Source organism: Rhinolophus hipposideros (assembly GCF_964194185.1).
Source record: "Rhinolophus hipposideros genome assembly, chromosome: 10".
Classification (NCBI taxonomy): domain Eukaryota; kingdom Metazoa; phylum Chordata; class Mammalia; order Chiroptera; family Rhinolophidae; genus Rhinolophus; species Rhinolophus hipposideros.
Genome location: NC_138056.1, coordinates 13,121,206 through 13,148,761, shown reverse-complemented (window position 1 = coordinate 13,148,761; position 27,556 = coordinate 13,121,206). Strand labels below are relative to the sequence as shown.

Here is a 27,556-nt window from a genome sequence, read left to right as displayed (position 1 = left end):
GAGTGCAAGCCTCCAGCCACCTGAAGGCAAGCGTCTTCAGCTGCCTGGAATTGGGCAGGGGTCATCGAGAAAGGAGAACCCACCCATAGGGCCGAACAGAGCAGGCTGCCTCTGAAGCAAAGCCAGGGGACCACCGGGCACACACATCTCCTGGGCTCATTTCTGCCCAGACCAGTCCCCCCCCCCCAGTTACAGGAACTGGCCCCCACAGCCCTGCAATGCCAAGCCAGGACTAGAACTTCCAGTCCAGCTGCAGCTCTCTACCCACAATCCTCTCCAGCGTCCAGCTAACAGAATCCTGGAGTGTATGAGAATCACCTGGGAAACTTGTTGACAATGCAGATTACCAAACTCCAGCTTGGGATGGGGCACAGAATCTGGATCGTAAACACTCCAGACCAATCTAAAGCTGGTAAGTCCCAGATCCATGCTTTGGAAATCACTGTCTTAGAGCCTCCTGGCTCCCTCCTTTTTAATCATCGTCTTCCAGATCAGTGATTTACAACAGTACCCCGAGGACCCCTAAGGTGGCAGAGGTTCCAAGAGCCCCTATAGGGGAAAGTGGTTGCCAAACCAGGGGTTTATATACACACATCCTTTCTTCCTGGATTTAAAAGGATTCCATTAAGGTCTGTGTATCTTATTTACTATTAAACTCCACTGAGAAACCCCCCATCCAGCCTACCGTTGGGATGAGGTGCAGAGCTACTGAGGCTGCTCGCCTGCCCAGCCATATGGCTCAGCGGACGAGTTAAAGGGCCAACTAACACCAGCTCTTTCCTCCGCGTGCAACAGGGTGATGAGGTCGCGGCTGCACCGGACCTCGCGGCAGCACAGGGCCACGGAGCCAAGGGCTTTTGGCTTTCAGAGAAGAGACAAGCTGGAGGCCCCCGAGAACATGCTCTCAGCTTCGGCACCGACGCCCTACCCATATCGGTGGGAGCCCAGAGAGTGAGGCGAGGGGCCTGCACTGGGCAGGGAGGCAGGATGCAGAGGACACTTCACTCAGACCAACAGGGGCCCAGGACCCTGTCGGGCCTTTATTTGACACCACTGTTCCAATACAAACAGTCCAGAAAGAAAGTCAAGTCCCTTTGGGGAGGAGGTGGCCGAAGAGTGGTCTGTGTTGCTTGGGAGCCCAACCCTCAACCGACAGGGGGTGGGGTGGGTCCTGACTGCCAGCAAGACAGGGGCAGATGGCACCAAGGATGACGTGCATGGCCCAGCATCCAGGACACAAGGCTTGCAGCTCTGTTGGTGCCTCGGGCTTTCTGTGGGGTGCCATCCAGGATGATAGAGGAAGCCAGCTGAGCCCCAGGAGCCTACTTCCATCCCAGCGTTATGCTCACAGCATCCATCACAGGGCCGATGAGACACCATGGCCACCAAGCAAGGAAGAAAGGACAGTCTCAGGAGGGGACAGAGGGTCCTGGGGTCCACATGGATAAGGAAGGACTCCGAGACACTCAGGAGGAAAAGTAATCCTCCAAGTGACCACTGTAAAGGGGTGGTGACACAGGAGACCATCACTCGGGCCTCCAGTCTGATCCCAAATGAAACCTTTAGGTACCAGGTCAAGTTTCTAGCCCTTGTAAGGCCCAGATGAAGGTCCTTCCCCTCCCCTATCCCCCCCGGTGCCCAGAAGAGGCCACTGGAGCAACAGCAGCAAGTCCAGAGCCTCCTCTGGGGTCTGGTCTACAGCAGAACTCTTCCCAGCCCTCCCCACTGGTTCCAGAGGATGGGAGTGGCCCAGCCTCCCCGATGACCCGGAAGGAGCCCAGAGCCAGCAAAAAACCTTCCCCCTTTCACTTTCCCGACTCGGGGAAAGGCTGGGCCCAGAATAAGCCATCCTGAGGGAACGCCCTCCTCTCACTCCCAGTGTGGCAGGACAAGAGGGCAGCAGCTTCGGGGCGGGGCTGGAAGGACAATCATCTAATACACAGGAGGGGATGTGAGGGGAGAAGAATAAAGGGCTCGATCTACAGGCCAGGTCAAGGGCTGGCACCTCCCATCCCCCTCACCCAAGACTCTCAGAGGCCACCCCACTCACACGCCACACACATAAGTAACAGTTTCTCCCAGCTCCCACAAGGCAGGCATCCCTGGTGTGGTAATCGGGGTTTTGCTGCTGTCATGATCATATGCCTGAGTCACAGGGCTTGGATCAGTAGGAACCATAGCGATCCTGGGATGGGAGAATAAAAACCAAAGTCAGCATTTCTAACCTGCAGGGGCTTCCCAGCGTGCACACCCTCTCCCAACACACCTGGCAGCCTGGGGGCGGGGCGGGGGGAGGGAACCCATCTCACTATGGCAGAGACTGTTTTACATTTCACTGTGACCCAGGAAAGAGGTGGCCAGATCCCAAGGGGGAAGCCCTGCTGATCTCAAAGCAGCTGGGGAGAGAGAAAGAGCAGGACAGGTGACTATCAATTCAACATCTCCCAGATTGAGATGGAATAATATAGGAGGGAACTTGGTGCAGACTTGGCATCATCTTAGGGAAAGGCCCAGCCCTGACGCTGAGTTCAAAGGCAGGAAGCTGCCCCTCCAGGACAAAATGCTCGCTCTCAGGCCCAGGGGCTACCCAGTAGGAGTGTGTAAAATGACTGGAGGAGGCCAAGCTCCAAGCACTGCTCATTAGGCCCCTCCCACCGCAGGTCAAGTGGCCCCACCCTCACCTGCAAAGAGTTCATCACACCGTTGGCCAACACAGCCATCTTCCCGGCCACAGACTTGACACCCTGCTTAAACTGGGCGATGTCCGCTGTGGGGAGCACATTCCCCAGAGATACGCTACCTGTAAAAGCAAAGGACGGGGTGGCCCGGAGCCTTGCAGCAAGCCCTTCCCAGTCACAGGGCCCTCCAACTCTGCTCGCAGGCCTTGCTTGGTGCCGACCACACCACTGGGCCCTACCTGCTCCATGAGCTCCATCCATGTCCCCAAAGAGGTCAGAAGAGCTGATGGCACTGCTGCCTGAGAGCTGCTGTAGCCGAGACCTAGCTTCATACTGTGTGAAGAAAAGGCAAGGCCTGGGCATCTCCTGGCTGATGACCCAGGAACTCATACAGGCCAAGCCACCCAGAGCAGTGGCAGGGAGGAAGGTCTTGCTTCTTCCTGCTGCCTCCAGCCTCAAGGGTGGACAGCTCTACTTACCTCGGTATCTACCTCCCGCCCAAAGAACATGTCAGATGAGATGGCTTTGGCTCCTGCAAATTTCTGACGTGCTTCACTGGACTCGAGGCCTGAGCTCCGGCTCTCCACTTCCCGCCGGTTTGTGACTCTGAGGGTGGATATGGGACATCTCTGACCCTTCCCACTATTATCAGAGGACGACAGTATCACTGTCCCGTTACTACCAGAGACAAATCTGGGAATGCTTACCAAGGCCCTTCTGACTGGCTCTGAGCCTCACGGGTCCCCCCCCCTGGATGAGGCCCTTGCCTTCTCCACACTGAAGCCAAGGCACAGAGAGCTGCTCTTACCTCCACCAGGCAGCCCCAAACCACTCCAGCTTCAAGGTCAAGAACATCATAATGTCACTACTGCCACTCTAGTCCTAGTTACTGGCTTAGCACTAAAGTGACTATATGTCTCGGGTTGCCTGAGTTTATACTTTCTCTCCTGGCATATCTGTTAAATAATATCCCTTTTATTTAGAAAATTCACAAACGCCCAGTGTGGATGAAAATTTGTGTGGCCATTCCTACCTGGCACTGACATACAGACACAGAGCTAGGTGTTTTCAAGTGTCATCACATTTAATCTTTCCAGCTGCCCTGTGAAGTCATTACTTATGTTCCCATTTTACAAATGGATAATTTGCAGGTAACTTATCAATTAAACATCTCCCAGATTAAGATGGAATAAGCTGTCAAAATAAATTTTAAAAATAAATAAGACTGGGGCCAGAGACACAACCCTGGGGCGGTCAGGGCTGAAACGTCACATCCGGCCCTTCCTGCCCGTCAACGGACCTTGAACAAAAGACAAGGCTGCCAGGCCTGCCATGAGCACCGCTCCCCCCAAAGTCAATCACTGTCTGATCCGGTGACCAACACCACATGTAGCCACCTGAATTTATTGACAGTAAATTAAACATGCAGTTCCTCAGCTGCACTAGCCACCCTGGAAGGGTTCAGGAGCCACACACCTAGTGGTGACCACCCCGGACAGTGCAGGCACAGGACCCTGGTACCAGCACAGAAAGCACTATCGCACCGCGCTGCCCTAGAGCACCCCACCTTTCTGAAACAGGCCGGATGCTGGAAATCGTGACTTCGGGCTCCTTCTCCTCCGTCCTGTCCAGGCCCCAGGTGGCATCCGCATCCCAGCGGGAACCAAAAGTGTCCCCCAAGGAAAAGGGGTTGTCCTTGTACCTGGGCAGACAGTAGAGTGGCTCAGAGAAGGCTGAGGAGGAACATGGTGGCCAAGTCTGTACCCCAACAAACAGCCTTACTTTGGGGGTCCAGAGGCGAAACTCCCAACATCGTCAAACAAGTCCAGCTGCGAGCGGCAGGATTTTGCACTCACGGGGCTTTCCTGCTCAATCACCTGCATCTCAGACAGCACGGAGTGGGAGACGGAGCTGTGAGAAGCAGAGCAGGCATGAGAGCAGCGGTGAGCAGCAGTGTCCCCGCCCAACAGAAGACGCCAGCTGCTGGCATAAACCTGGGTCGCCCTGCACTGGGCACCACCCAGCAGGGAGTGCTCGGAACTGCAGGACTTGGAGAGCACACCCTCAACTGTCTACACATTGGCTGTTTTCTCAAAATAAGGCTTCCCTGTTTGCCTGCGATGATTTTACTACCGTGCAACGACCATGGCATGGTGCTCTGTCTGTAACAACAGACTGGCTGCACCGCAAGCTGCATTCTTCACCAAGATGGTAACACACGACATGGCAAGATGACAAATGCCCCATGACCAGGCAAAAGAGTCTGACGGCATCAAAGGATGAGTTCTGAATTAGCCCACCCTCTTGGCAAGAACAGAAAGCACTTCCAAGTACAAAGCCTGGCCTTAGCACTAAGACCTGGATCTGCTGTCTGCTTTCCCAGTGACAAGCACCGAGTTGGGCAGATAGAACCAACTCCTGATGCCTCTCTCCCTTCCTGTGTCAGCTCCACAGAGGCACTTGAAGGATTAATTTCATTAAAAAAATATCTAAAGCTTGTAGCTGGTAGACCCCAAGGACAGAATGTTTTGTAACAGGGCTTTAAGTAGGTTTAAACAGTCTCTTGCACTACAAAAAAAAACAACTGAAAAATTGTTCATGCCCTTTAACCCAATAATTCCTGTGACCAAAACAGAAGGGGAGGAGACCTAAAGTCCTTTTCGGAATTAAGATTTTGTTTCCCTGACTAGCTGTGGGTTACTCTAGGAGCGCGCAGACTGAAGGGGAATAATTTAAGTCCAACTGCACATGTTCTGAAAGATGAAGTAGAAATACCCAGCCTTATCTTCTTCTAGAGAAGTAGAGCATCCTGGCCAAATATACTGAATTGAGAATCAAACTGTTCTATGTTCAAAACCTCTTTGCACTCATTACTAAATTTGTGGGCTTCAGGCAAGTTGCTTAATTGCTCTCGTCTCAGTTTTCTCATCTATAAAAAGGGGTAATTAGACCTCCTGCATATGACTGTTGTGTGTAAGTAACTAAATAAGGCCAATGGTGGGGCTCATGACCCTCAAAAGGAGTAGCCACCACTCAGCACAAGCTAACTAGCCAGGATTGCTGGCCCCGGCACTGTCAGACATGCCGATTTTTAAGAGATCAAAAATCTAGTATTTCTGAAATCTCTAGATGTTAACTTAGTGCATAGCAAATAAAATGTGTAAGAGACTGGTTTACAGCCCTTGTTTTGTTGAAGAAAACCACAGCAACACAAAGCCAGTGGTCCTGAAACAGAAGGGACACTCCCAACCAAAGGGCATCTGAATGTTGGGGGTATTTCAGGGCGTGAGTGTCACTTAGTGAGTAGGGATTAGGGACGCTAAAAGCCCCGCGAATTCTCAGGGAGGTCTTGAAAAAGAAAGAACTGTCCCACCACTCCAAGTGCCATTAGCACTCCCATTAAGAAACACCACCTTGGACTCACGGATATACCAAAAGAACACCTCATCCTGTGTTTCATTCATTCAACAAATAGTGAGCACATACCTCCTACGTGCCAAGCACTGGACTGGATGCTTTTAAGACGATATACAGAGCCATCTATTCAGCCTCGGAGGAAGACTAAGCCTAGAACCCCACACTGCTGGGAAGAACCCACCGTGGTTCCCAGGAGAACAATGGCATTTCCCTGCCCCACCCCAGAGTTGAGCCTCACCTTCGGGATACCAAGCCCATGCCCAACCTCTCTGCCTGCTCTCGCTTCTTCCCTTCCAGATTCTGTAGCTTCTTCTCCTCCTTCTTCCGGTCAATCTGGAGCTCCTGGTAAGCCAGACGCATGGAGGCAACCCTTGGAGGGAACAAACATGTCAGCGGCCAGCACCCATCCTGACCTGTGGCCTACGCAGCTCCACAGGAGCCGGGGGCCCCTTGGCAAACACTCACATAGACTCCTCGGCCTGCTTCTTGGCATCAGCCACCTGCTGCTCTCGGAGCTTCTCTGCCACCTGGGCCTGTCGCTCAATCTCGCTGAAGCTCTGGCTGCTCACCTTCTGGGCCCCTAGGCCTTTCTTGGCACCCAGCTGGGAGGAGAAGCATGTGATGGGAGCCTTGCCAATCACAATGCCCTCCTTCCGTCCCAGGCTTGGGTACGCTAGCTACACCCACAGGAAAGGATTCCTTCTTAAAGTTCAGGGTCAAAAATAGGAGCCCAGTCAGCATAGCTGAGAGGGAGAACAGGGCTGTGCTCGAGCTGGCCTGAGGTGGCCACACAACCTCAGCAGAGGCCTTGGGGCAGGTGAGGTTGACCAGGTCCCCATTTGCCAAGCACTCGAGGTACATGATCTCTGACTCCTCTCAGGAGCCCCTTGCATAGGTAAGGTTCGAAGAAGCTGAGATCCTTGGCCAAAATCATAGCCAGTAAGTGGTAGGATCAGGGGTGAACCCAGGCAGTCTGACTGGCTCCTAGCCACTCCACCATATTGCCTCTGCCCACCTACCCCTTTCTTAGCTGCTGCTGGCTTCTTCTTGCCAATGAGGGAGGGTTTCAGTTCTGCATGAGAAAGAAGGTGGGCTTGAGTGAAGACGAGGGAGGTAAGAGGCAGCAGCTCAGTCCACACCATGCAGTTCCTTGGCAAGAGCTTCTACAAAGAACAGCTTCAGGCAGGGGAAGGCAAAGCTGCCACCACCCGTCCCAACCAGCGGTGTCGGGACAGTCCGAGCCAAAACCAGACAAGATTAGGGGAGGTTACTGACTCCCAGCAGATTGAGACAAGAACCAGACCTGAAGCACCAGAGACAGTCCCTGAACAATATGAAGGCTGCTGGGCAGGGGCCAGATGCCAAACATCAGCCTGTTCCTAAAGCAGGGAGCCGGCGTGCAAGGGGCAGGGCTCCCCAAGCGCCTATTGGTTACCTCTGGCAGGAAGGGCCCCTTTAGGTGACAGAAACATGGACTCTAGAGAGAAACAGATTGTGGCTAACACGGGGCTCACCCCAGAGCCCCCACCCAGCTCCCAAGCACAGAGGCCTCTCCAGAGCCTCGCTTAGATCAGGCCTTGCCAGCCTTCTCATAGCGTCAGTGTGACAGTCATTCTGCTGGCTTTCTGCCCCAATCCCCAAGAATCAACAGAACAAACTGAGGTCAGCAAGTGGATTATTCACCCTGAACCAAGTCTGAGGGACCCTACGGAAAGAGGAGAAAATAGCTGAAAGGCCAGGGACTGGCTGAGAAAGGACAATGTTGCCTGCAGCCATGAGCAGCTCAGAGCTGTCCCCACTGTCCCATGAAATAAACCAGACAGGCCAGTCCTGCCTCGGACCCCAGGGTGAGGTGTCCAGTCGTATGCTGGGCCCCCCACACACACTGGCTGGAGCCAGCCCCACACTGAGAGACAGACCCCAGGCCTTGCACACAGCCCACCCATGTCATGAATTCAAAGGGCCTGGCTCCAAAGCCCCTGAAGCCGATGCTGCAGCCACGAATTCAACCCCAGTCCCCGCTGCCGAGAGTTCAGATGCTCAGTGTCCTGGAGCCTCCGTCCACATGACCAGGCAGCAGCAGATCTGAAAAGAGCCCGCAAGGCCCACCCTCTCGCAGTCACCTCACACCTGCCAGCTGTTATACTGACCCAGAGTGGCTTTGGGTGAGGTGCCCAGCAGGTCCGTGTTAGGGCCAGGCTCCGGCTCTGTGGATACAATGGTGGGAGTGAGGTGTAAGGCTCAAAGCTTCTTGTGACCGCCCCTTAAGGGAAGTGATGGGACAAAAAAGTAGGGGACACTGGCTTTCCTCAGCTCACTAAGGCCACCAAAAGATAAAAAGAATGCCTGCCACTTCCTCCAAGGGATTGAAATGAATCCCAGCCCACTTAGAGATATAGGAGACCCCCCAACTCCTATTCCCTTGGCCAGGTGTCCCATTCCCAGCCCCGCGTCCTTTGCTGGGACCAGGGCACTTGCTTGGAACGTGGGCTGAACTCACGTGCCAGGCCACTGTTCTCTGCAGACGGGGCTTGCTGCTGGGTCTCTGCTGGATTGGAGGCTGGTGCATCCCAGGCAGGACGCTGAAAAGGAGGCCAGATCACAGACGTCTCAATGAGCCTCTCCGGCTGGCAAAGAGCACCAAGAACCTACAAGTACCTTGTGGATACAAGGCCCTACTCCAAGCTCGTGAGGCAAGGAGACTGGAGATTAATGAGTAAAATTATAGTTACTATTCACTATAGAAAAAAACAAGGAAACTAGCCGCCACCTCTACTATTTACTTAGAGCCAGAACCCATTCTCCTAATATTCATAACAACTACTGGGCACTTACTTTGTGCCAGGCACAAGTCTAAAAGCTTTTCACACATAAACACATTTAATTATCACAACAAACCCAGTGAGGCAGACACATCTCTGCTGTGAAGACTGGGGTTTTGACAGGTTAAATGACTTAGCCACCATCCTAGAAATGCCAAGGAGAGGTGCAGGGAAGGATTCAAACTGAGAGTCTGGCTTCAGCACCCAGTGCCAGCCGAGGGGAAACCACCTCCCACGGTGGGTTGCTGGGGAGGGAATCCTTTCATTGTCCCCACCCACAGTGCCTTTCTTATAGGGGAAGGATGCAGAAAGAGTTGTTTGGGGCTTTCGATACCTCTTGAGCCTTCAAGCTTCTCCTCCTCCCTACCATCCCAGTTTATAGGGATCCATTCCCAGGGAGAGCCACATTGCACCCCTACTCATGGGAGAGGGAACCCCTCGGCCTACCCAGCAGGGGGCCCCAGACATTCCCTGTCTGAGGTGTCACACCAAGGCGAATGGAATCCACACACATGATCGCAGAAGGTAAGTAAACCACCTTACCAAGGTGGGAAACAGGAAAAACCAGGAAAAATCGTGGGGAACACTCCTTATGGGCACTCACTTGGGTGTGCTCCGTGAAGAAATCAGAGTCCTTCTTCTCCGGAGAGTGATTGGGAGCACTGTCTATCCAAAGCTAGAAGGGAGAAAACACCCTTGAAACACACGGCTGTCAATACTGCCACTCAGCCCATGACCCGAGCCCTGGTGACCAGGCACTTACGTCGGTGCCATGCCTAGCCAGGGCCGCACTCCCCAGCTGCCGGATCTTTTCCCGGTACATCTGGGCAACTCGGCTATTATATTTGGTGTTGGCATCACTGGCTGTGCATCCATGTTGGCGGAAGAAAGCTGTCTGGAGAATAAAGAGAGGAGATTGTGCTACAGGGGATTCTCCCCGAAGCAAAAAAGGCCCCCCCCTTATAACAGCCCAGTTATTATTTATACAGGATGATACACTCTATTGATAGCAGCAGTTTTTCATAGATGTAAAGTTTCTCAGAAATTCCTGCAGGAATCATTGCCCCCCATCCTCTGAGATGACCGACTAAAGCCCAGCCCTCACTCAACCCTCCCTGAGGACAGCATGCCTTACCCGCTCTGCCCATCCTTCATCCAGGCCCACAAGACCGGGAAGACTGTGCACTCCCTTGGCCTTTCCCCCAAGAACATCTGTCTAGTTTAGTTAGAATCCAAAACCCCTTTGAGAAGAACAGTGACCAATTTCCAAGTTGGGAGCACAGTGTTGCTACAGACCACAGAATCCTCTGGACACAGAAACTAGGAGCGTCTGCGAGGAAGTCACCGTAAAGTTAGTGCCCAGGCAGAAGCACAGGCACAGGGAGGAGAGTCAGGGAGCTTTACCGCATTGGCATTCCCGCCGATCTGCATACACCTCAGCTGGAACCAGTTCCAGTTGGAATCCAACTCTGTGGACCTGTGTGCAAGGGCTGCGCGTCACCCACCAGCAGATACCAGGCGACGCTTCCCTGGCAGACCCAGACCTGTCATTGGGCCTCAGGCTGCAGGAGGCACCCAGGAAACATTAATCAGCCACCACCCTATCTCCTCCACTCTACCCTGTCCATGAAAGCTTTGATCTTCATTCATCTAGTCAAAAGGGCGCTAATTATTTTCCAGATCCGAAAGGAGATCGAGTTCTCAGGCATTCCAGCTTGGATTTGGCTTTCCCCTTAAGGACGGCACCGTCGCACCAACATATCAGCAAAAACAAGGTCTATGCTGCTCACTTTCCTCCGAAACTAACGCTCGGGGAGGCAAGTCTGACCGCCAGGGAAGCAGGGAGTTTTGACCCCGAGCGGAGACGAACTGCCTAAGTGGCGCGGGGCCCGCAGCGGCGGCTCGCTCCCGTGGGGGGCTACCGGAGCCCGCCGGGAGGTTTCCGCACGCCGAATTCCCCTCTCCCTCGCTCAGCACACGGGCCCGGCCACGTAGAAACACGGCCGCCGCAAGGAGACCACACCTGATGAAGCTGAGATGGACGCCCAGGGAGCGGTGTACCCCGGAGCAGTCAATGCACAAGAAAACACCGTACGTGATGCTGGCCCAACTCGGATTCTTGGCGCCACAGTCGAAGCAGGCCTGGGTGGAAGAGGCGATGAGCGACCGATTAGGGGCCCCGAGTCGAGGCCCGGCGCTGACACTCCAGGGAAACAGCTCCCGTCCGCCCCTCTTCCTCCCTCGTACCCAAGGGGAGCCGGAGGGTCCCTCCCGGCCGGCGCCAGACCCCGCGCGCCTCCTGCTCACGCACCTTGTTGGTGGGAATTGCGCGAAGCCTCTTAAAAAGAGTCTGTATTTCGGTCTTACTCGGCTCCGCCGCCATTTTCTCTCCTTCCCAGACACCAGTGCGACCGACGGACCCCGACACGGGCCAATCCGCGGCCGGGAAAGCAGGGACCCGGGTTGGCCTCCGCCGCGCCCTTCCGAGCCGAGGGGTGGGGCGATTTGCCCCGAGCTGGACCAATGAGCGGCCGGGGGGACAGGCGCGGAGTCGTCAGGAGACCCCGCTCCACAATAGTCCCGGGAATCCACGCCGCGCCCGGCCACGGCTCGCTGGCGGCTCCGAGCGCGGGCGGAGCGCTACCCCCGGAGGGTGGAGCCACCTCGAAGGAGGCGTGGGCTGCGAGGCTTAGGACCCGGGCCGTAGCTCCGGTCAGTCCCCACGAATGAGTAATGATTAACAGCCCTCCCAAGCGGTCAGGGGCCCGCCTGCTCACACCAAGCCTGATCTCGAGTCCCTTCCACCCAGGTCAGGGTCCCGAAGTTCCAGAGCAGGTACCATCTGGCAAACTTTACCCAGCCCCCGTCCCCATAACATCCTCTAGGCCCACCGACCTCCCCTCAGTGCCTCTCCCCTGATGCCCTCTGCAGCCTGGCATAGGCGGAGTCTCAAAAAAGTTGCACACAAGCCTGACAATGCTTTTTGTTCGTTTGTTTTTCAAGTTTAATACACATTAGAACAAGCCACAAGAGAGTGCTGCTAGCCCAGAACTACACTCACCCCAAGCCCACCCCAGGAACCCCAAAACAGACCAGGAACTGGGTCCACAGCTCCTGGGTGACTAAAGCGTTCCTGGGGAGCCCTCTTGTCACCTCCTGCCCTCCCCATCTTACCCTCAGCCTAGACTCAGTTGGCCCTTCCCTACCAATCCCTTCCTATACAGTGACCCTCCCCTCCCTGGGTTCCAGGACTTCCTCCTGAAGGGACGGAGGGGCAGCAGGGACACAATGGTTCAGGGCCCTCAGGTCCGGCTGTCCAAGAAATGCATGGCTCTGGCTCAGGGTAGAGATGTTGCAGAAGGGCTGTAGGGGCGGTCAGGCCCCCACACACTCCACATAGTTGGCAGGGTACAGGCCAATGCGGCCACTCTGTAGCTGGCCCTGGCACCAGCCCTGTTCATCCTCCTCGCTCATCTTCAGCAGCTCCTCCCCTGGGGAAAGGAAGATTGGTCATTGCCAATTACCCTGGCCCAACCCTATTCCTGCAATTGGGTCAAGGACTGAGGGGGAACGGGCAGCAACCCAAAGAATCCAGCTAGGGGAAGACAGATGGCTCAGGCAGAGGGAGGTCAAAATCAGCAAGCCACGCCACCCCAGACCCTGAGTGCAGCACTCAGGCCCCAGCTAGGGGTTTTGAAAGGCAGGTGAGGGCTCAAAGCAGCCTGACTCCAGCAGGTTCGGCCCAGCACAACCTGAAGAGTCAGAGGACTGGCCCTTGAAAAGTGGGTGTCTGGCTTCCCTTTTTCACACTCCTGCTCAGGCCAGTAAAGGGGGAGGGGAGGGTGAAAACCGGAAAGAAACAGGAAAGGGATTCCAGGGTACCTGCTCGAAAGCTCAGCTCATCAGCTTCCTGGCCAGCGTAGTCATAGAGCGCTCGCACCCGCACCCCAGTGGCAGCCTTCCGGGGACTCTCCTCATCTGACCAGTCCTCATCCTGCCCACCACTGAAGAGGGGAGGCAAAAGGGGTCAGGCTCAGGGCACAAGGAACACCTTGAGCAAGAGAGCCTAGGACCCAGGGCCAAAGGCTCATGCCCTGGAGGGGCCCTGGAAGAGGAAGGTAGGCAAGAACTGAAAGATTCTAGTCCGACCTGTGCCACATGCCTGTGAACTCAGGTGCTCTTCCTGCCACACAGTGCTGACACGAGCAGTAGGTAAGAGGGAACATGGTAAACAGCTGGCAAATCTAAGCCACCATGAAAACTGGCATTGCAGCGACTAAGTCAGTCCTAAGTTCCCTGGCATCAATTTTCAACCCCCTTCAGGTGTGCAGGGAATGAGGGAAAGGAGACAGAGGAAAGGAGGGCAGGGCAGTGGGCAGAGCTATTTCCTTCCCACAGCCAGATTTCTGGCTCTCACCCTGGGGACCCCAGGGACTGAGGTGGGGGTGCAGCGCCATCTCTCGTGGGCACGATGCTGGTCAGAGTAACCTCATCAGGGCTCCGGCCACCCTTCTCTTTCCGGCTGATTGTCCTCTGTGTGTCCAAGGACCACTCCTATGGGGACAGGGCTTCGGGTCAGTCTGGGCTGCAGGCTCCCGTAGTAGCCAGACCACCTTCACCTACCTACTGCAAGGCCTAGCCTCCCTCCTGAGGTCCAGGCTGAGCCCAGTGGGAGCCCACCGCACTTCCCAGCCCCACCTGGAACACATACCTCAAACTGCGGCCAGTTCATGGCCATGCCTGGTCCGTGGGTGCTGCGCCACCAACGCAGGTCCTCTTCGTCACTGGCTGCCTCAATACCCTGATGCAGGTCTCTGTGGAGCTCATGAAACCTGTGGCCGGAGGCTCAGCCTTCAGACTTGGAAGCTCTGGGCCCCTGCACCCCCCAATCTCATTAAGCCCAGCCAGAGCCCCAGGGAGATGGAAGAGACCCAACATTACCCCAGATCTCCACACCCACCCCACATGCCATACCTCTCACTGCTGGAGAGGTCGAGGTGCTGGTGTAAAGTGAGCAGCATATCTTTGAAAAAGAGAAGCCGCTGGCGTTCCGCAGCCTGGCAGGTCTCAAAGGCCTGCTCCATGTCCTCCATGTAGCGTGGCGTGTAGCGATGAAGCTCTGCCAGCGTCTGCTCGTACTGGGTTTTCATCTGGGTGCGAGAGAAGGGGGCCTGGTGAGGACGGGACCTCCTTCCACTCAGGACTCCGCTAGTATTTACTAAGTACCTGCCATGGACCAGACCCTGGGCTAGGCACCAGGGGCAATCAGTTACAAGGCACTGCCCCTGCCCCTAGGACCCCAGCAGCCTAACAATAGAGGTGACATTCAGGCACAGCACAGCAGCTTTACGAGTCTGGTGAGTGGAGACTGAGAGTGAGAGTAAGATGAGATGGAGAGTGGAAAATGAGATGAGGTAAACCAACGAGGAGGGGTAGGAGAAATCAGGAAAGACTTCATAGAAGAGGTGGAAACTGAGCAGCATCTCAGAGAGTGGGAGGATCTGGATATGCGGAGCTGGGAGAAAGGGCGCTCTGGCAGAGCAGGCAACGTGAGAAGCTGTCCGAGGTGGTACAGTGGCAAAGGAAGGGAGCTGGGAAGATCCCCCCAACTACTAACATCATCCCAATGCCTGAAATTGCACCATGTCTCTCCCCAGGTAAAGCATCTTTTCTCAGGTTCCTCCTTTAAATGATAATCTGGAGAGAGTGTGACAAGTGTGGATGAGAGCAGTAAGAGTGCTAGGGACTGGGAAAGGCATTCAGGAAGCTGAGCTGGCCAGCAGGTACCTTCTCGGCCTCCTTGGTGCAGCGTTCCACCCGTTCCTGCAGCTTGCGCAGCTGTTCCTGGGAGACCGCACTGTCTGCCTTTGCGTGGCTCTCCCGAGTCTGGGCTGTCTTCTCTTCCTTCCGGGCTCCATGGTAGCTCTTTTTGGAAGCCTCAACCTGACACACAGGGACAACTCTGGACCCTGTACACCATGCCCCGGCCCAACTCCAGGCGGACCCAGGAAAGGGGGTACCTGTGATGTCCATCCGTCCCAGGCTCACCTCCTTCAGCCTCTTCAGCCAGGGCTTCTGGGCCTTACGGAAGCTGTCCTCAGCAGCCCGGCTCTCACGGAAGCCACCCAGCACCGGCCGGTGGAAGGCCCCTCGCTGCCAGGCACGCACCCGCTCACTGTCCTGTCCCTGCAGCTTCTCCCGCACCTCCAGATGCAACGCGCTCAGCCGCTCAGCCGCAGTGAAGAAGGCATGCCAAGCCTTCTCCAGCGTGCCATACTGGGGGCCTGCAGGGAGGGATGGGGCTTGGGCCAGGCCCGGGATGCCACCGGAAATGAGCCCGCCCCCTCTCATTGGATGCTGTTCTGAGTGCCAGGCACTGGAGGGGGGTGCAAAGACGAATAACAATGCCAACAGCTGCTGACGGTATACCTACTCTATGCCTTGACATACCAGATCTCACTGAATCCTTGCCTCATCCGCCACAGTGAACAGTGCCGTCAGCAACATTTCACAAGTGAAAAAATGGCGGCCCAGAGAAGTGAAGTTAATTGCCCAAAGCATTACAACTACAGGTGGAGCTGAGATTCAAACTCAGGTCTGTGGCATAAACCACTGCACTCTATTGCCTCAAAGGGAAGAACCAGTGTCTGTCCTGGAGGAAAGCAGCTTGTTAGGGTGGAAAGATCCCAAGTTCCTTAATCAGAAGGCCTGCCTCAAGCTTCAGACCTTCCTAGTTGTATGGCTTCAGGCAAGTCACTTAGCCTCTGAATTCCAGGTTGTCATCTAGAAAATGTGTAGATCAGGACTATCTCCATCGCAGCGTTGTTAGAAATATCAAAATAACTCATGACGATACTTTGCAAACTCTAACAGCACAACTGTGAGAATAACCAGAAGGATCTTCCCTTTAAAGGGAAGGCAGACGTGAAAGCCTCAACCTTTCCACAACAGGGGCAAACAGAAACTGCCCTGCCTGGTGCCCACCCGTGGTGGCCCTCTGCTCCCCGGTAGGCCCGAACGCTGGCTCACCTTTCTCCACGGTGCCCCTCCACTTGCGGGCCCAGTCAGCCAGCTGCTGGGCATAAGCCTTCTCGATGCGGGCACGCTCCTGAAAGCAGCTGACCAGGTCCCCACACAGTCGATGCCCGTCCTCCACCCGCTGCACCGTCCGCCTGTAGTTGCCGGCCTGGGGCATACATGGAAAGGGCAGTGTGGCCAGGGAGAAGCCCCCTTGAGGGCTGGGCTGACAGCTAAGCAACTCCTCCAGACAGGTGGCTGGGCTCAGAGTGGGATGGGCATTTCAGTGTCACCCCAAGCCAGGGACCCAGCTGCTCACCTCCCAGAAACTGCCCTCTAGGGCCTCCCCTCCAGCGTCTTCCTCCGGAGCCATGGTGTCCCTGCAGCACGGAATGGTGGCAGATTGGGGCTGTGGAGCACAGAGGGGTAAGCAGGCAAGCTGGACGTACTCTTTTGAAGACAGGAAAAGACCCTCTCCCATAGCTGGGCTTTGCCCCACTACCATCCCCACCACTCAAGGAGCAGTTGAAGCCAGGACTTAGCAGGCAGGGGTCTGGAAGGTCCCGGGAGGGGCCAGTATAGGGGCAAGGATGGCAGTTCCAAAGCTCCTCTGCTCACCCTGGGTCTGCCCTTCCCCTACCCCCACCTCACTCCATGTACCTGGAGCCTAGAGATCACTTCAGGGACCTGGGTGTCCAACTCTCAAAGCTGCCACTGCGACTCTGCCTTGAAGCTAATGAGACCAAAGCCGGCGGTGAGGGTGGGGGCCTAGAGTGTCCAGGGCGGTGCCCAGCTCCCCCGATATAGCAACTGCTGTCAGAAGCGCCAGATTCCAGCCAGGAGAATGCCAGGCAGGTCACACGATCCAGCTGGGGATAAAATGGCAGGCGGGGGTGGGGGGTGGGCAGAGGGCCCCACTCCCCTGACTGCAGATGAGAGAAGAGAACACCTGCCCAAACTGGAGCCCTGCTGTCTTTCCTTGAACGACAAGGCAACCCTTTTCTAGACCAAGCTAAGTCAGAGGGTGCCCAGCCACACCCCCCAGCAGCTCCCTGTGCTAGGAAGAGCAAACTGGGGGCCAGGAAGCTTGAGTTCTATCTTGACCAAGAAGCTTGAACAAGTGCATTTTACTGTCCTCTCCTAAGGGAGCCGTAGCTCCCTTCTAGGAAGGAAATTCCACCTCCTGTTCTGCTTCTATGCCAGGGCTGGTAGAACACTCAAACCAGACAACAAACAAGCCACTGTGCCAGGGCTGGTGTAACACTCAAACCAGGCAACGAACAAGCAACGCGAGGGGCCTGACAGTCACAACGAGACACTCACCCTGTTCCACAGCATCCACTGAGGTCCCACAGGGCTCTGTGGGTAACGAGCAACTCAGCCTCGCCCTCAAAAAGCCCAGAGTCTGGGGCAGCGTGAGGGAATCAGACAGGTGATCAGCCAGTTGTAAGAGTGTTCTCCAGAATCGCGGAAGAGGGCAAGGCAGATTCCAACCCCAGAGCCACCACCGGAGGGGCTGGAGGTCACAGTGGCACGCAGCCACTCCCCTCCTGCCTCTGTGCAGGGTCTCTCAGCTGTTCCCAGCACCAGCTCAAGTCCCTAGCAGGAAGTCGCTTCCTCCTCTAAGCCCAGGGGACACCGCCAGGCCCAACGAGGACAGAGTGTGCCTGTTGCCCCCAAAGCAGGACTCCATCACAGTGCTCCCCTCCAAAGTGATGAAGCTCTATCCATTCTTCAACACTCAAATTGACGCATCTTTTCCACAATCACCCCCACATTCCATCCCCATTCTCAGCCTCTATGACCCCCCTCAGTCAGGGTATAAATCCCACTAGGTTGTAACTGACAGAACAGGACCAGTCCCCAGTCATTGACAGACTACCTGAGGGTCCAGTTTGGGTTCCTCCAGGCACTGGTGTGAGTAGTTGAATGAAAAAACACATGACGTTCCCCTGAAGACCAGGAAACCCACTGGCTAAAGCAGTTGTGAGAAAGCTTGGTCTGAGTGCACCTCCACCCCGAGGCTAACAGGAGGGAAGGCTCAGGCCTGCAGTGGAGGTGCCTGGGCACAAAGCAGGAGAGGGGCAGAGCCGCTGGCCCCGCCAGAGTCCTCGGCACTTCACCTTACTTCCTCTTGGGTCTGTCCCATTGTCCAGAAAGGACTTGCCAACCAGATGGAGAGAACTAGAGCCACAGCTGTAAATCACAGGACCTTCGGAGCTGTCCCAGTCAGGCATCCAGAGGCCCCGGCCCCCTGCCTGCTCCAGCCTCCATGCTCCCGGGAGAGCTGCCCCCCACCCATTCCCTCTCTCTGGCCCCAGAACAGAGCAGGCTGTGTGTGCAGGGCTGGCACTGCTCCCTCCGGCCTCAGAGCAAACACAAGCCCAAGGCCCAGGCACAGCCAGGCCCCACAGCCAGGGCTTGGTCTAGCTGAGGGATGGGCCTTGCGCCTGGCCCCTGTGGAGGAGGAGGGCCAGCCTGTGCCTCCTGACCTCAGCAGAGACCCAGGTCAGTCCCCAGAACACACTGCCACACACAAGAGCACTGAAAACAGAGAATGAATGCTTCCTAGCCCAGGGAGCCAGTACCCACTGGGCCCAGAAAAGTTGGCTGGGGCTGGGCAGGGTCTCCTTATAGCTGTCTTAGCCAAGATAGGGAGTCCTGGGGCTCTCCTTACTTGAGGCCAGTGGGTAACACCTGCCCAGACCAGCCCCCACCCTTCCCAGAAGATAGGGGCATGCCCCTGGGAGGGAGCACTGCCATCGCCATCCTGCCCTGCCCATCTTCTGCCCTGAGTCACAGGCTGCGCCCAAGGGCCTCTTCTCCCCGCCGCTCCTCTGATGGGCCGGCAGCCCTAGGAGTTGCAGGCACAAGAGGTGGCAGTAGCCTAGTTCAGAGAGGGACACCTAAGCTAGAGCGTGTGAGACTGGCGGCCCGGGAGGCTGGGGGAGGGGTGGCGCATGGAAAGGGGAGGAGGCAGGACCAGGGAGGGGCATAACAAAGGGGCACTTTTGGAAACCCGACCTGCCGGCCGAGGTGCCTGCGCCCTGATGACGCATTCCAAACCCGGAGCCTCCACACCAAACCTTGGAGCCCAGGGACTGCCGGGCTCTGGCCTCAACTCTTGTGGACCGCGCTCTTCGACCCGCCCCTCTTGCCCGCCGGGCGCTGCACAACTCGGAGCCCGTGGAGCCCACGCGGAGCTGCCTGGCCAGGCCTAGCCATGGAGGTTCTAGGGCTTCTTGGCCAAACTTGTTGAACTCGGTCTCGGCGGGGGTGGGGCCAGCCGATCACCGCTGAGGGCCGGGGGCCCTGTCGTGGACTCTAGATGGTGGCCCAGGGCAGCGGCCCCAAGAATTGGGGCTCTTTGCAAAGGGCAAAGGGTCGCCGGGTAGCAATGGCCCTTTCTGGGGCCCCAGGGCGGTGTAGGGCCCTTAAGTGGCCCCAGGAGATGGTGTGGCCCTCCAGCCGGGACGCACCCCTCCCCCCGGCCGGCCTGGGGAATTGCGGGGTGCGCGGCGCCACAAATGAGACACCCCCTAGGTTCGGCCGCAGTTCTTTGCGTCCTAGCGCAGAGCGGGGTGGAGGGGGGCTTTTGGGGTGGGAGTCGGTCCCATTGCAAACTTCAGGATTGTAAGGGAGGAGAAAGCGGGCTCCAGCCGGCGCTCCCGCAGCCGCTTCCCCGCGGTCCCCGCCCGGGCAGCACTCACCGCGTCCTCCCTGCGCGCCTTGGCGAGTGGGGGTCCAGCCACACTCCGACCCGAGTCCTGAAGCTCCGGGGCCGGGGCCGCCACCTCCCGCAGAGCGCCCGGCCCTCCCCCGGGAAGCCCAGCCCCCGGCCCCGCCCTCTCCTCGCCGCCGCTGCCCCAACCCCACCAGCCATCGGCGGGCTCAGGGGCTGCAGGCATCACGGCGACCGGCGGCTCCCCGGGCGCGAGCCGCCGGTCGCGGCTCCCGCGTGAGAAGCGCCAGGGCCGACTCCCCAAGGTGGCGCCCCGCAGCTGCAGGGAGTCCGATTTCAGCTTTGCCCCTCCCCGGCCTTTGTAGAATCTGGGAGTCGGGTGGAAGCGGGAAGGGATCCGGGCCTGCACTGACACCCCTTGGAGGCAGGCCTGGGGTCTACACTGCCTTACATTTTTTGCTGATCACAGATTTCTTAGACTTTAGCTCCGGCGTGTCTCACAACCTTCCCCCTTGTAAGCATTAGAATTCCCATTGTACAGATGCGGAAACTGAGTCTCAGAGACCTTCAGCGGCTTGCACAAGATCTGTAGTCGAGGAGAGCCGGGACTCCAAAGCCGTGCCCTTTCCACGAACAGCCCTGCCTGCCAATCTGGGGCGAATTCTGAGACCTGGGACAGACACGCGGTGGGGGTGGGGCCGAAAAGCGTGAGCTCCTCCCCCTCCGTGCTCTTATTCCCAGATTTTGTACCACTATTCACTCATACCGCTTCGCCCCTCCACCCCCTTTGTCAGTTACCAGCTTTGGTGGATTTTTCCAGATCGCCACGATGCCACCCCACCCTAAATAAATCCCTTCTTCCTCATCCCTTTACCCCCACCCGGAGATTTTTCGGAGCCTGCCTGTCTGTTATTTATATCCACTGGAGCGGTCCAAGAATGTTCCGAAGCTGACCTAATCGCCACCTGCTTGGCCTCCCCGCCCTTCCCGCTCGCTCCTGGGCTGGTGACCCGGCGGCCGTGCCCTTCGCCTGGCGGGCGAGAGGGGGCGCGAGCCGCAGGGGTCGGAAGCCCGGGGCGCTCGGAGGGCCCAGATGGTGCAAATTCGCTCAGGGTTGGAGAGTCCGAGGAGTGCGCCCCCGAGGGGATGGCGCGGCCCTCTGGGAAGCCGAAGGTCACGCTGTTCTCTTTCCAGCACGTACTCTTCTTCCCCACCCGGTACCTCCCGGTCCCCCCACCCCCGACTCCCTGAGGAGTGTGAGCATGTGTGCGCGGATTTTTAAACGGCGGCTTTAAAAATAGTAAAATTATGTTGTTTCTAAATCCGAGAGGAATCACTGACGCGTTCTTTGTGCAGATAAATCCGCCCATAAAATGGAAAAGGCCTGAAGAGAACGAATGGGGGTAATTTCAGGTGATAGCATTAGCTACTAGAGTGGACTCGCGCTGCAGTGCTTTGTGGGAGGGTGAACTGCCTCCCCAAGATGCCTGTGAGGCACCCAAGACACACCACCTTTGGCCTAGGGCCTCTGGCCGCTTGGCAAATCCTACCGGAGTAGTGGAACCTTGCCTTGGCGCTCACAAGGGTGTGTATCCAGCAGGATGTGCTTCTGAAACCAGTTTCAACACCCACTGTCTGTTGGGACTGGGCAAGTCCCTTTTCTCCATATCTCTGTTCCTATTATACCGCTATAAAACATGACAGGTGACCGGGCTGACCTCCCGAATGGGTCATGTGCCCCAGCTAATTAATGATTGTAAAACAACTGCAAATGAGAGGAGCTGGGGTGCTGTCTAATGACAGCCACAGTGTTTTGTATTATTTAAAATCAGTTAACATCCCACCTAGTGCCTGGGGGCTTTTAGGCACCTAAGCAGAAAGTGTGAAAACACAAGAATGAAATTAATTACAGGAGCCACCTATTAAAACCCCATTAAAAATAAAGGCTGCAAGCCAGGCTCTGGGATCTAAGGAAGCCAGGTAACAGAGAGACTCAGAAAAAAGGGCTGTTCACTAGACCACAAGGAGTGGGTGTCGGGTGGAAAACATCTGGCCTCTCTTGGGTTCAATCTGGAAGCAGAAAGCAGAAATGTTGCAGCTGATCTTAATTACCCCTAAGGTACCATAGGGAGAAAAAATAAACCAAAACCCAGAGCATTCGGAGCTGCTTCAAAGGTGAAAGGAGACAGAGCTGCCCTTGGAAAGCCACCCCCTGCTCGTGCTGCCCCCAGGGCTCAGATTTCTATGCTTTACAGCCAAAGCCCCTACACACCCACACTGCTCTATCAGTGCAGTACCCAGCTGGAACAGAGTTCAAGATGAGATGCCCGAGGTCAGAGGGCTGGATAGACAGAAACCTAGAGAGGTGGCTTGGCTCAGGGCACCAGGTGGTAGATTGGTCCAAAGCCCAAGCTCACAACACTCATATACTCACTCACCTTGAACTTCTGGAATGTCCTAACCACTGTGCCTTCACTTGTTTATTTATTTATTCATTCATTCATCCAGGCAAGGAAACATTTGAATTTTTTTATTAGTTTCAGGTGTACAAAGCAACATAATAGTTAGATATTTACACAAACATTTGAATTTTTGCTCTATGCTAAGCCCTATGCTGGGTGTTGGAATACAAAATAAATAAGGCAGAGCCCTAAGTGTACAATAATGATACAATGTGGACATGAAATACTATGGGAAGAGAGAGGCAGAAGCGATTGCCTTTCACAAGGCGATGACACCTGATTGATCTTGATGAACAGAAATTAGTCATGTGGAGAGGCATTCTAGGCGGGAGCACCAGGTGTGCTAAGCCCCAGAGGTGTTAGCATATGACTTGGTGACCCAGCAATTCCACTTTTTGGTATCGACCTTAGAAAAACGTGTACAAGTGCAGAAAAAGGTACAAAAATGTTTGCATATCGTACTGTTTGCAATAAGGGAAAACTGAAAACAAACGTCCATAGGAGGGCAATGATTAAATAACCAAAAGTTCATTCATGCTTTGGATTATTCTGGAGTAACTAAAACACAAGGTAGACAGAGATGGGATCTTATGTGAAGACCTCCAAGACACTGTTGAATGAAAAAAACAAAGTGCAGAACACACAAAATACGCTGAGAGTAGATACCCCCAACTGATTTTGGTGGTTATCTCTAGGGAGAGGTCTAGACTTGATAAAAGAGATTTTTGTAATGTTAGAAAATTAACAATGAGAATATACTTATGTGTAAATTGTGTAATTACAAGAAGGAGTCTTTTTAGGAGATGGTGAGCGGATCTTACTGTCTAAAACAGTGCTGTCCAAATAGTACTTTCAGCAATAATGGCAACATTCTATAGCTGTGCTGTCCAATACTGTAGCTACTCACCACATATGGCCATTGAGCACTTGAAATGTGGCCAGTGTGATTAAGCAACTAAATTTTAAATTTAATCTAATTTTAATTCATTAAAAATTTAATAGCCACAAGTGGCTAGTGGCAACTATATTGAACATTTCCTGTCTAGACTCTCTAGAATATTGAGTTCAGGATGGGGTGGAGGCAGATGAAAGATGAGGCTGGAATTGAATGGTGAAGAGTTGCAAGGTGGGCTAAGGAATTTAGACTTTATCCTACAGGCCACAGGGAGTGTGGATGAGAGTGACTAGATCAGATTTATTCTCTTCAAAGCTAACTTGGGCAGCCCTGCGGAGGATAGATTAGAGCAGGCAGAGCTGAAGGCTGCTGTGTTTCTCTCCGTGGCCTCTGGACATCACCCCAGCATTCCTGACTGTCCGCTGAGGAAGGTATTTTGATTCAACAGCTAGGTTTTTAAGATCCCAGGCAACCCCAGTTATTGAGAGGGGTTAACCTCCATGGGGGAGGCTGTTTCTGGGTTGGAGCGCAGGAAGAACAGCAGATGGATGGCATTAGAGTGAAAATGCATAGCAGATCTCAGAGGGGGGCCTTTCGCAAAAGCTTCTCCAGGGTCAGGAATTTGCCCAGAGCAGATTCTTCGGAAGGTTCCAATGAATTGCCACTGCAGAGTCCAGGTGTCCGCTTAGTAGGCCAGTGGGTTCTGCTCAAGGTAAACCTGCCCTGGTTCATCTGGGCCCTTCCCTGAAGTCCCCTGGGGGCCTCCTTAGTGGTGAAAGAGGAGCTCTAGTGGACAATCCATCCATGGAAGCTGACTTTCAGGGAACACCCACCATGCCAGAGACACCATGCTGGGTGTTTGTCCACAAGGCAGACAAAGCAGACACAGTCCCTGACTTTAGGGAGTTTCCCATTAAAATCCAATTCAGGCCTGAATACATGATTACCCATTGTGGTAAGCGTTCTAAGGGAAACAAAAGACATGGTGCTATGAAGAGAATAGGGGGAGCATAATTTCAATGGAGGGTGGTGGTGGTCAGAGAAGACCTCTAGGAAGTTTAAGCTTCTCTAGCCAAAAAGGCCCCCAAAACCCAACAGACAAATGGAAATTATTTTGGATGAAGAGGGAACCTAGGAAAAAGCTTTCCAGGTAGGAGGACTGATGTGTCCAAAAGCCTTAAATAGGAACTTGACCTTTTGGGAAAGAAGGGTAGAGTGGGTAGGGTGTGGTGAATAAGAGGGTGAGATGTCCAGGATGAGGTAAGAGGGGCAGGCAGCACTCAGACACTCAGGCTTTGTTTTATTCTGAGTGCAAAATTTAAGCAGAAGACAGACCTGAGTGTCTTTCTGGATCCTGTGTGAGGAATGGATTAGAGCAAAGAATCAGCAAACTGTGGCCTGGACTACCTATAAGCTAAGGATGGTTTTCACATTTTCAAATGGTTGAGAAATATCAAAAGAGTAATACTTTGTGGGAGATGAAGGTTATAGGAAATTAAAATATCAGTGTCTTAAAATAAAGTTTTATTGGAACACAGCACACTTATTTTGTTTACAGACTATGGCTGCTTTTGCACTGCAATGGCAGAGATAAATAGTTGCAATAGAGATTGCATGGCCCCAAAATCCTAAAATAGCTACTATCAGGCCCTTTACTCCAAATCTATGCTGACCCCTGGATTAGAGGGAGACAAAGCAGGGAGACCAATGAGGAGGTTGCTGCAGTCATCCAGGCGTAAGACCATAGTGGGTTTTTCTAGGGTGGCAGCCATGGAGGTGCTCAGTGCACGGGTTGAAGAAGTATTTGAGGAAATCGATAGAACTTCCTGATAGGTTAAATGTGGATGGTTAAGGGGGAAAGATATTTCAAAATAACTCCCAACTGTGATCTTGGATTGGAATCGGAACCACAGTAGGACATCAGTGGAGCACTTGGCAAAATTTGCATAAAGTCTGTTGATTAGATAACAGTATTATTAGCGCTAATTTCCTCATCTTGATAATTGTATTGTGGTTATGTATGATGTTACAGTTGGGGAATTAGGGAAGAGTATATTGAAATCCTTTGTAAACTTCTTACAACTCTTTGTAAGTCTGAGATATTATTTCAAAATGAAAAGTTAAAAGATAAAAATAAATGAAAGCAAATGAAGTAAAACCAACTCCCTGGTTTTCAGCTTGAAGTGCCATTTACTGAGATGGGGGGAAATGTGAAAGAGGCGAGAGGAAGATCAAGAAAGGAAGATCCAGACGTCGCTCTTGGACACATTGGGTTTGAGATACTGATGAAATGTCCGAGTGGATCTGTCAAGATGGCAGGCCAGGCACTCTGGACATCATGGATGAGCCCTGAAACCTGGGGAAGGTACGGAAACCATGCGACTCAGCCTCGGAATGGGAGCTCTGCGCCCGAGGTGAGGCAGGACCATGTGGTGCAGCAGCATGGAGTGCATGCGTCTGGAGTGTCTGTGGTATAACAGGCATTCTGCTCAGCACTTGAGCCTCTCCACAACCCTTTCCAGCAGGACTGATTCTTCCCAGTTTACAAAGGAGGAAGCGTGGTTCACAGAAGTGCTAAGATTAACGCAAGGACACAGCTAGGAAGTGCGGGCTATCGGACCCCAACACCTGTCAGGGGTTTTCCCACGTGGTGACGCTTAGCGTCCAGGGCAGAGATGGGTTTATTTGTTTTCTAGGGCTGCTGTAACAGGTGACCACAGACTGGATGGCTTCAAACAACAGAAATTACTTCTTTACTGTTCTGAAGGCCAGAAATCCAAATCAAAGTGTGAGCAGGGCCACGCTCCCTCTGCAGGCTCTGAGGGAAGAGTCTTTACTTGCCCTTCTCGTAGGTTCTGAGGGCTACCGGCAGTCTAGCAATCTTTGCAATCCCTTTAGTTTCATCATATCACTCCGATCTCTGCCTCTGTCTTCACATCATCTTCTCTGTGCCTTCTCATCTCCCTCTGCTCAATCTTATAAGAACACTCATCACCGCATTTCGAGCCTACTCAGATAATCCAGGATGAGCTCCTCATCTTAAAACTCTTAACCACATCTGCAAAGATCCTTTTTTCCAAATAAAATAACATTCATAGTTTCTGGGGATTAGGAGGTGGATATACCTTTTCAGGGACCACCATTCACCCCGCCACACCGGGCTAGAGGAGGCCACAGCTGTTAGCCTTGGAAATCTAGTTTAAAAAAAAAACTTCTTGAACTTAAAAAGCAGGCTGCCTTTCAGAGTTTCTCTTCATCCCATTTCACAAATATGTCTCTTTGCAGAATGAATTAGCGGCTTAAGTTCTGCCAACACAAATGTGGCCTGGTCTTCTAGACCGCCTATAATTATGACAAAACTCTCAAATTCTGGGGCCTTATGACATGGGATAGTCAAGCAGAGAGGGTAGTGTACAGTCAACGTGTCTGGGAGGATACCCACTCAGAGTGGAGGGTGCCCACGCAGAGTGGAGGGTGCCCACGCAGAGGACAGCGTGTAGGGCAGGAGGCGTGTAGCGTTGTACCAAGATACTTCTCCTGCCAGGCTATTGGCTTCCCCAAGAAGCAGCACAGTTACCCAGGCAGCTTCCTGCCTTCCTCTATGGGGACAAACTTAGCTGGGATTCCTTGGGCAAGTTTTATGTCACATGTCCTGGAGTTAACATGTCATAGTAGGGACAGGAGCCAAAGCAGGGCAGTGGGAAGAGGAAAATGTAAAGGAATGCAAATGTAGTTCTCCCGGTCCCACTAGCATGTGACTCACCCACTCATAGGAAACTGGCTTAGCTGTTACACAGAGAGAAAGAACCATTTTTATTTCTGCCACTTGGGATTTTTGCAGTCTTGCTTGGCATCGGAAGACTGAGTAAAGGCACTGACAGAACTCAAACCCCTGGTTTCTGATTCTCTGGTCCCCACTCTTTCCATGATGGCTATCAGACTGGTGAGAACTCCTGCGAACAGCAAAGAGCTTCTTCACCACCTTTATCAGACCTTCCCAGTAAAAAGCATATCGCCTGGAAATTATACTTCTATTTGTAGAACACTTTACAGTTTGCAAAGTACTTTCACATATATTATTTCAGCACAGCGGCAATTGCGCTGAAAACCTGGCTGCCGAGAAAAGTTTCCTGGCATCCTCTACCTACAACAGTATTTCACGACAGGATGTTGGTTTAGTGTGGGGATGGTGCTTCATCCCCACAGTAAAGACAGAAGGTGGGTTTTTTGGTATTTGCACAGCTGTCTGACACTTCCAAAGCTACTCAAAGTTGTATTTTTGAAAATGAATGCTATTCCCAGAGGGTGGGAGCCATGCCTCCACTTAGCATTATTATGAATGTATTCACAGTTGGGCATTTAAGTACGCATTGGAGATGCCGAGCAATAAGGACTCTGGATGCTGTATTCAGTCTGTTTCTAATCCTTTAGGAGGAATTTACATTTCAGTTCCCTGCAAACTCTGCAGAATCCTTGAGGCTGTCATGTGCAAACCACTGGACGCAGTAACTGTGTGTGGGAAGCCTGCACACACCATCCGCGTGGATTAAAGATGGGTTTGCAGACTCAGCAGAGTGTTTGGA

The 27,556-nt window shown here is 54.0% G+C and overlaps 3 protein-coding genes across 5 annotated transcripts in view; 1 reads left to right on the top strand and 2 right to left on the bottom strand.

The window, feature by feature from the left end:
* CSTPP1 (centriolar satellite-associated tubulin polyglutamylase complex regulator 1) overlaps positions 1 to 1,072 on the top strand; it is a 157,570-nt gene extending 156,498 nt beyond the window's left edge. Inside the window, exon 9 of the mRNA XM_081064881.1 lies at positions 796 to 1,072. Within this exon, the coding sequence (XP_080921007.1) occupies positions 796 to 955 (160 nt within the window). The 3' untranslated portion in view covers positions 956 to 1,072. The remainder of the gene's footprint in view (positions 1 to 795) is intronic.
* ARFGAP2 (ARF GTPase activating protein 2) lies at positions 990 to 11,547 on the bottom strand. 2 transcript variants are annotated; one of them, XM_081064872.1, is made up of 17 exons: positions 11,229 to 11,430; positions 10,941 to 11,059; positions 10,322 to 10,394; positions 9,681 to 9,812; positions 9,522 to 9,593; positions 8,596 to 8,677; positions 8,246 to 8,302; positions 7,531 to 7,572; positions 7,115 to 7,167; positions 6,561 to 6,697; positions 6,334 to 6,465; positions 4,461 to 4,589; positions 4,246 to 4,380; positions 3,158 to 3,284; positions 2,918 to 3,011; positions 2,682 to 2,800; positions 990 to 2,185 (listed from the first exon to the last, which is right to left on the bottom strand). In XM_081064872.1, the coding sequence occupies exons 1-17, from the start codon at positions 11,298 to 11,300 to the stop codon at positions 2,165 to 2,167; spliced, it is 1,596 nt and encodes a 531-aa protein (XP_080920998.1). In that variant the 5' UTR covers positions 11,301 to 11,430; the 3' UTR covers positions 990 to 2,164. The 2 variants fall into 2 exon arrangements, with proteins under 2 accessions (XP_080920998.1, XP_080920997.1); XM_081064871.1 differs by lacking the exon at positions 7,531 to 7,572 and having other exon boundaries at positions 11,229 to 11,547.
* A 343-nt stretch (positions 11,548 to 11,890) lies between these two features.
* PACSIN3 (protein kinase C and casein kinase substrate in neurons 3) lies at positions 11,891 to 19,712 on the bottom strand. Of its 2 annotated transcripts, XM_081062060.1 has the most exons (11): positions 19,645 to 19,712; positions 16,595 to 16,667; positions 16,254 to 16,343; positions 15,947 to 16,103; positions 14,966 to 15,201; positions 14,705 to 14,860; positions 13,892 to 14,067; positions 13,629 to 13,749; positions 13,335 to 13,471; positions 12,800 to 12,921; positions 11,891 to 12,408 (listed from the first exon to the last, which is right to left on the bottom strand). In XM_081062060.1, the coding sequence occupies exons 3-11, from the start codon at positions 16,305 to 16,307 to the stop codon at positions 12,293 to 12,295; spliced, it is 1,275 nt and encodes a 424-aa protein (XP_080918186.1). In that variant the 5' UTR covers positions 16,308 to 16,343; positions 16,595 to 16,667; positions 19,645 to 19,712; the 3' UTR covers positions 11,891 to 12,292. The 2 variants fall into 2 exon arrangements, with proteins under 2 accessions (XP_080918186.1, XP_080918185.1); XM_081062059.1 differs by lacking the exon at positions 19,645 to 19,712 and having other exon boundaries at positions 16,595 to 16,734.
* Positions 19,713 to 27,556: the final 7,844 nt, after the last annotated feature.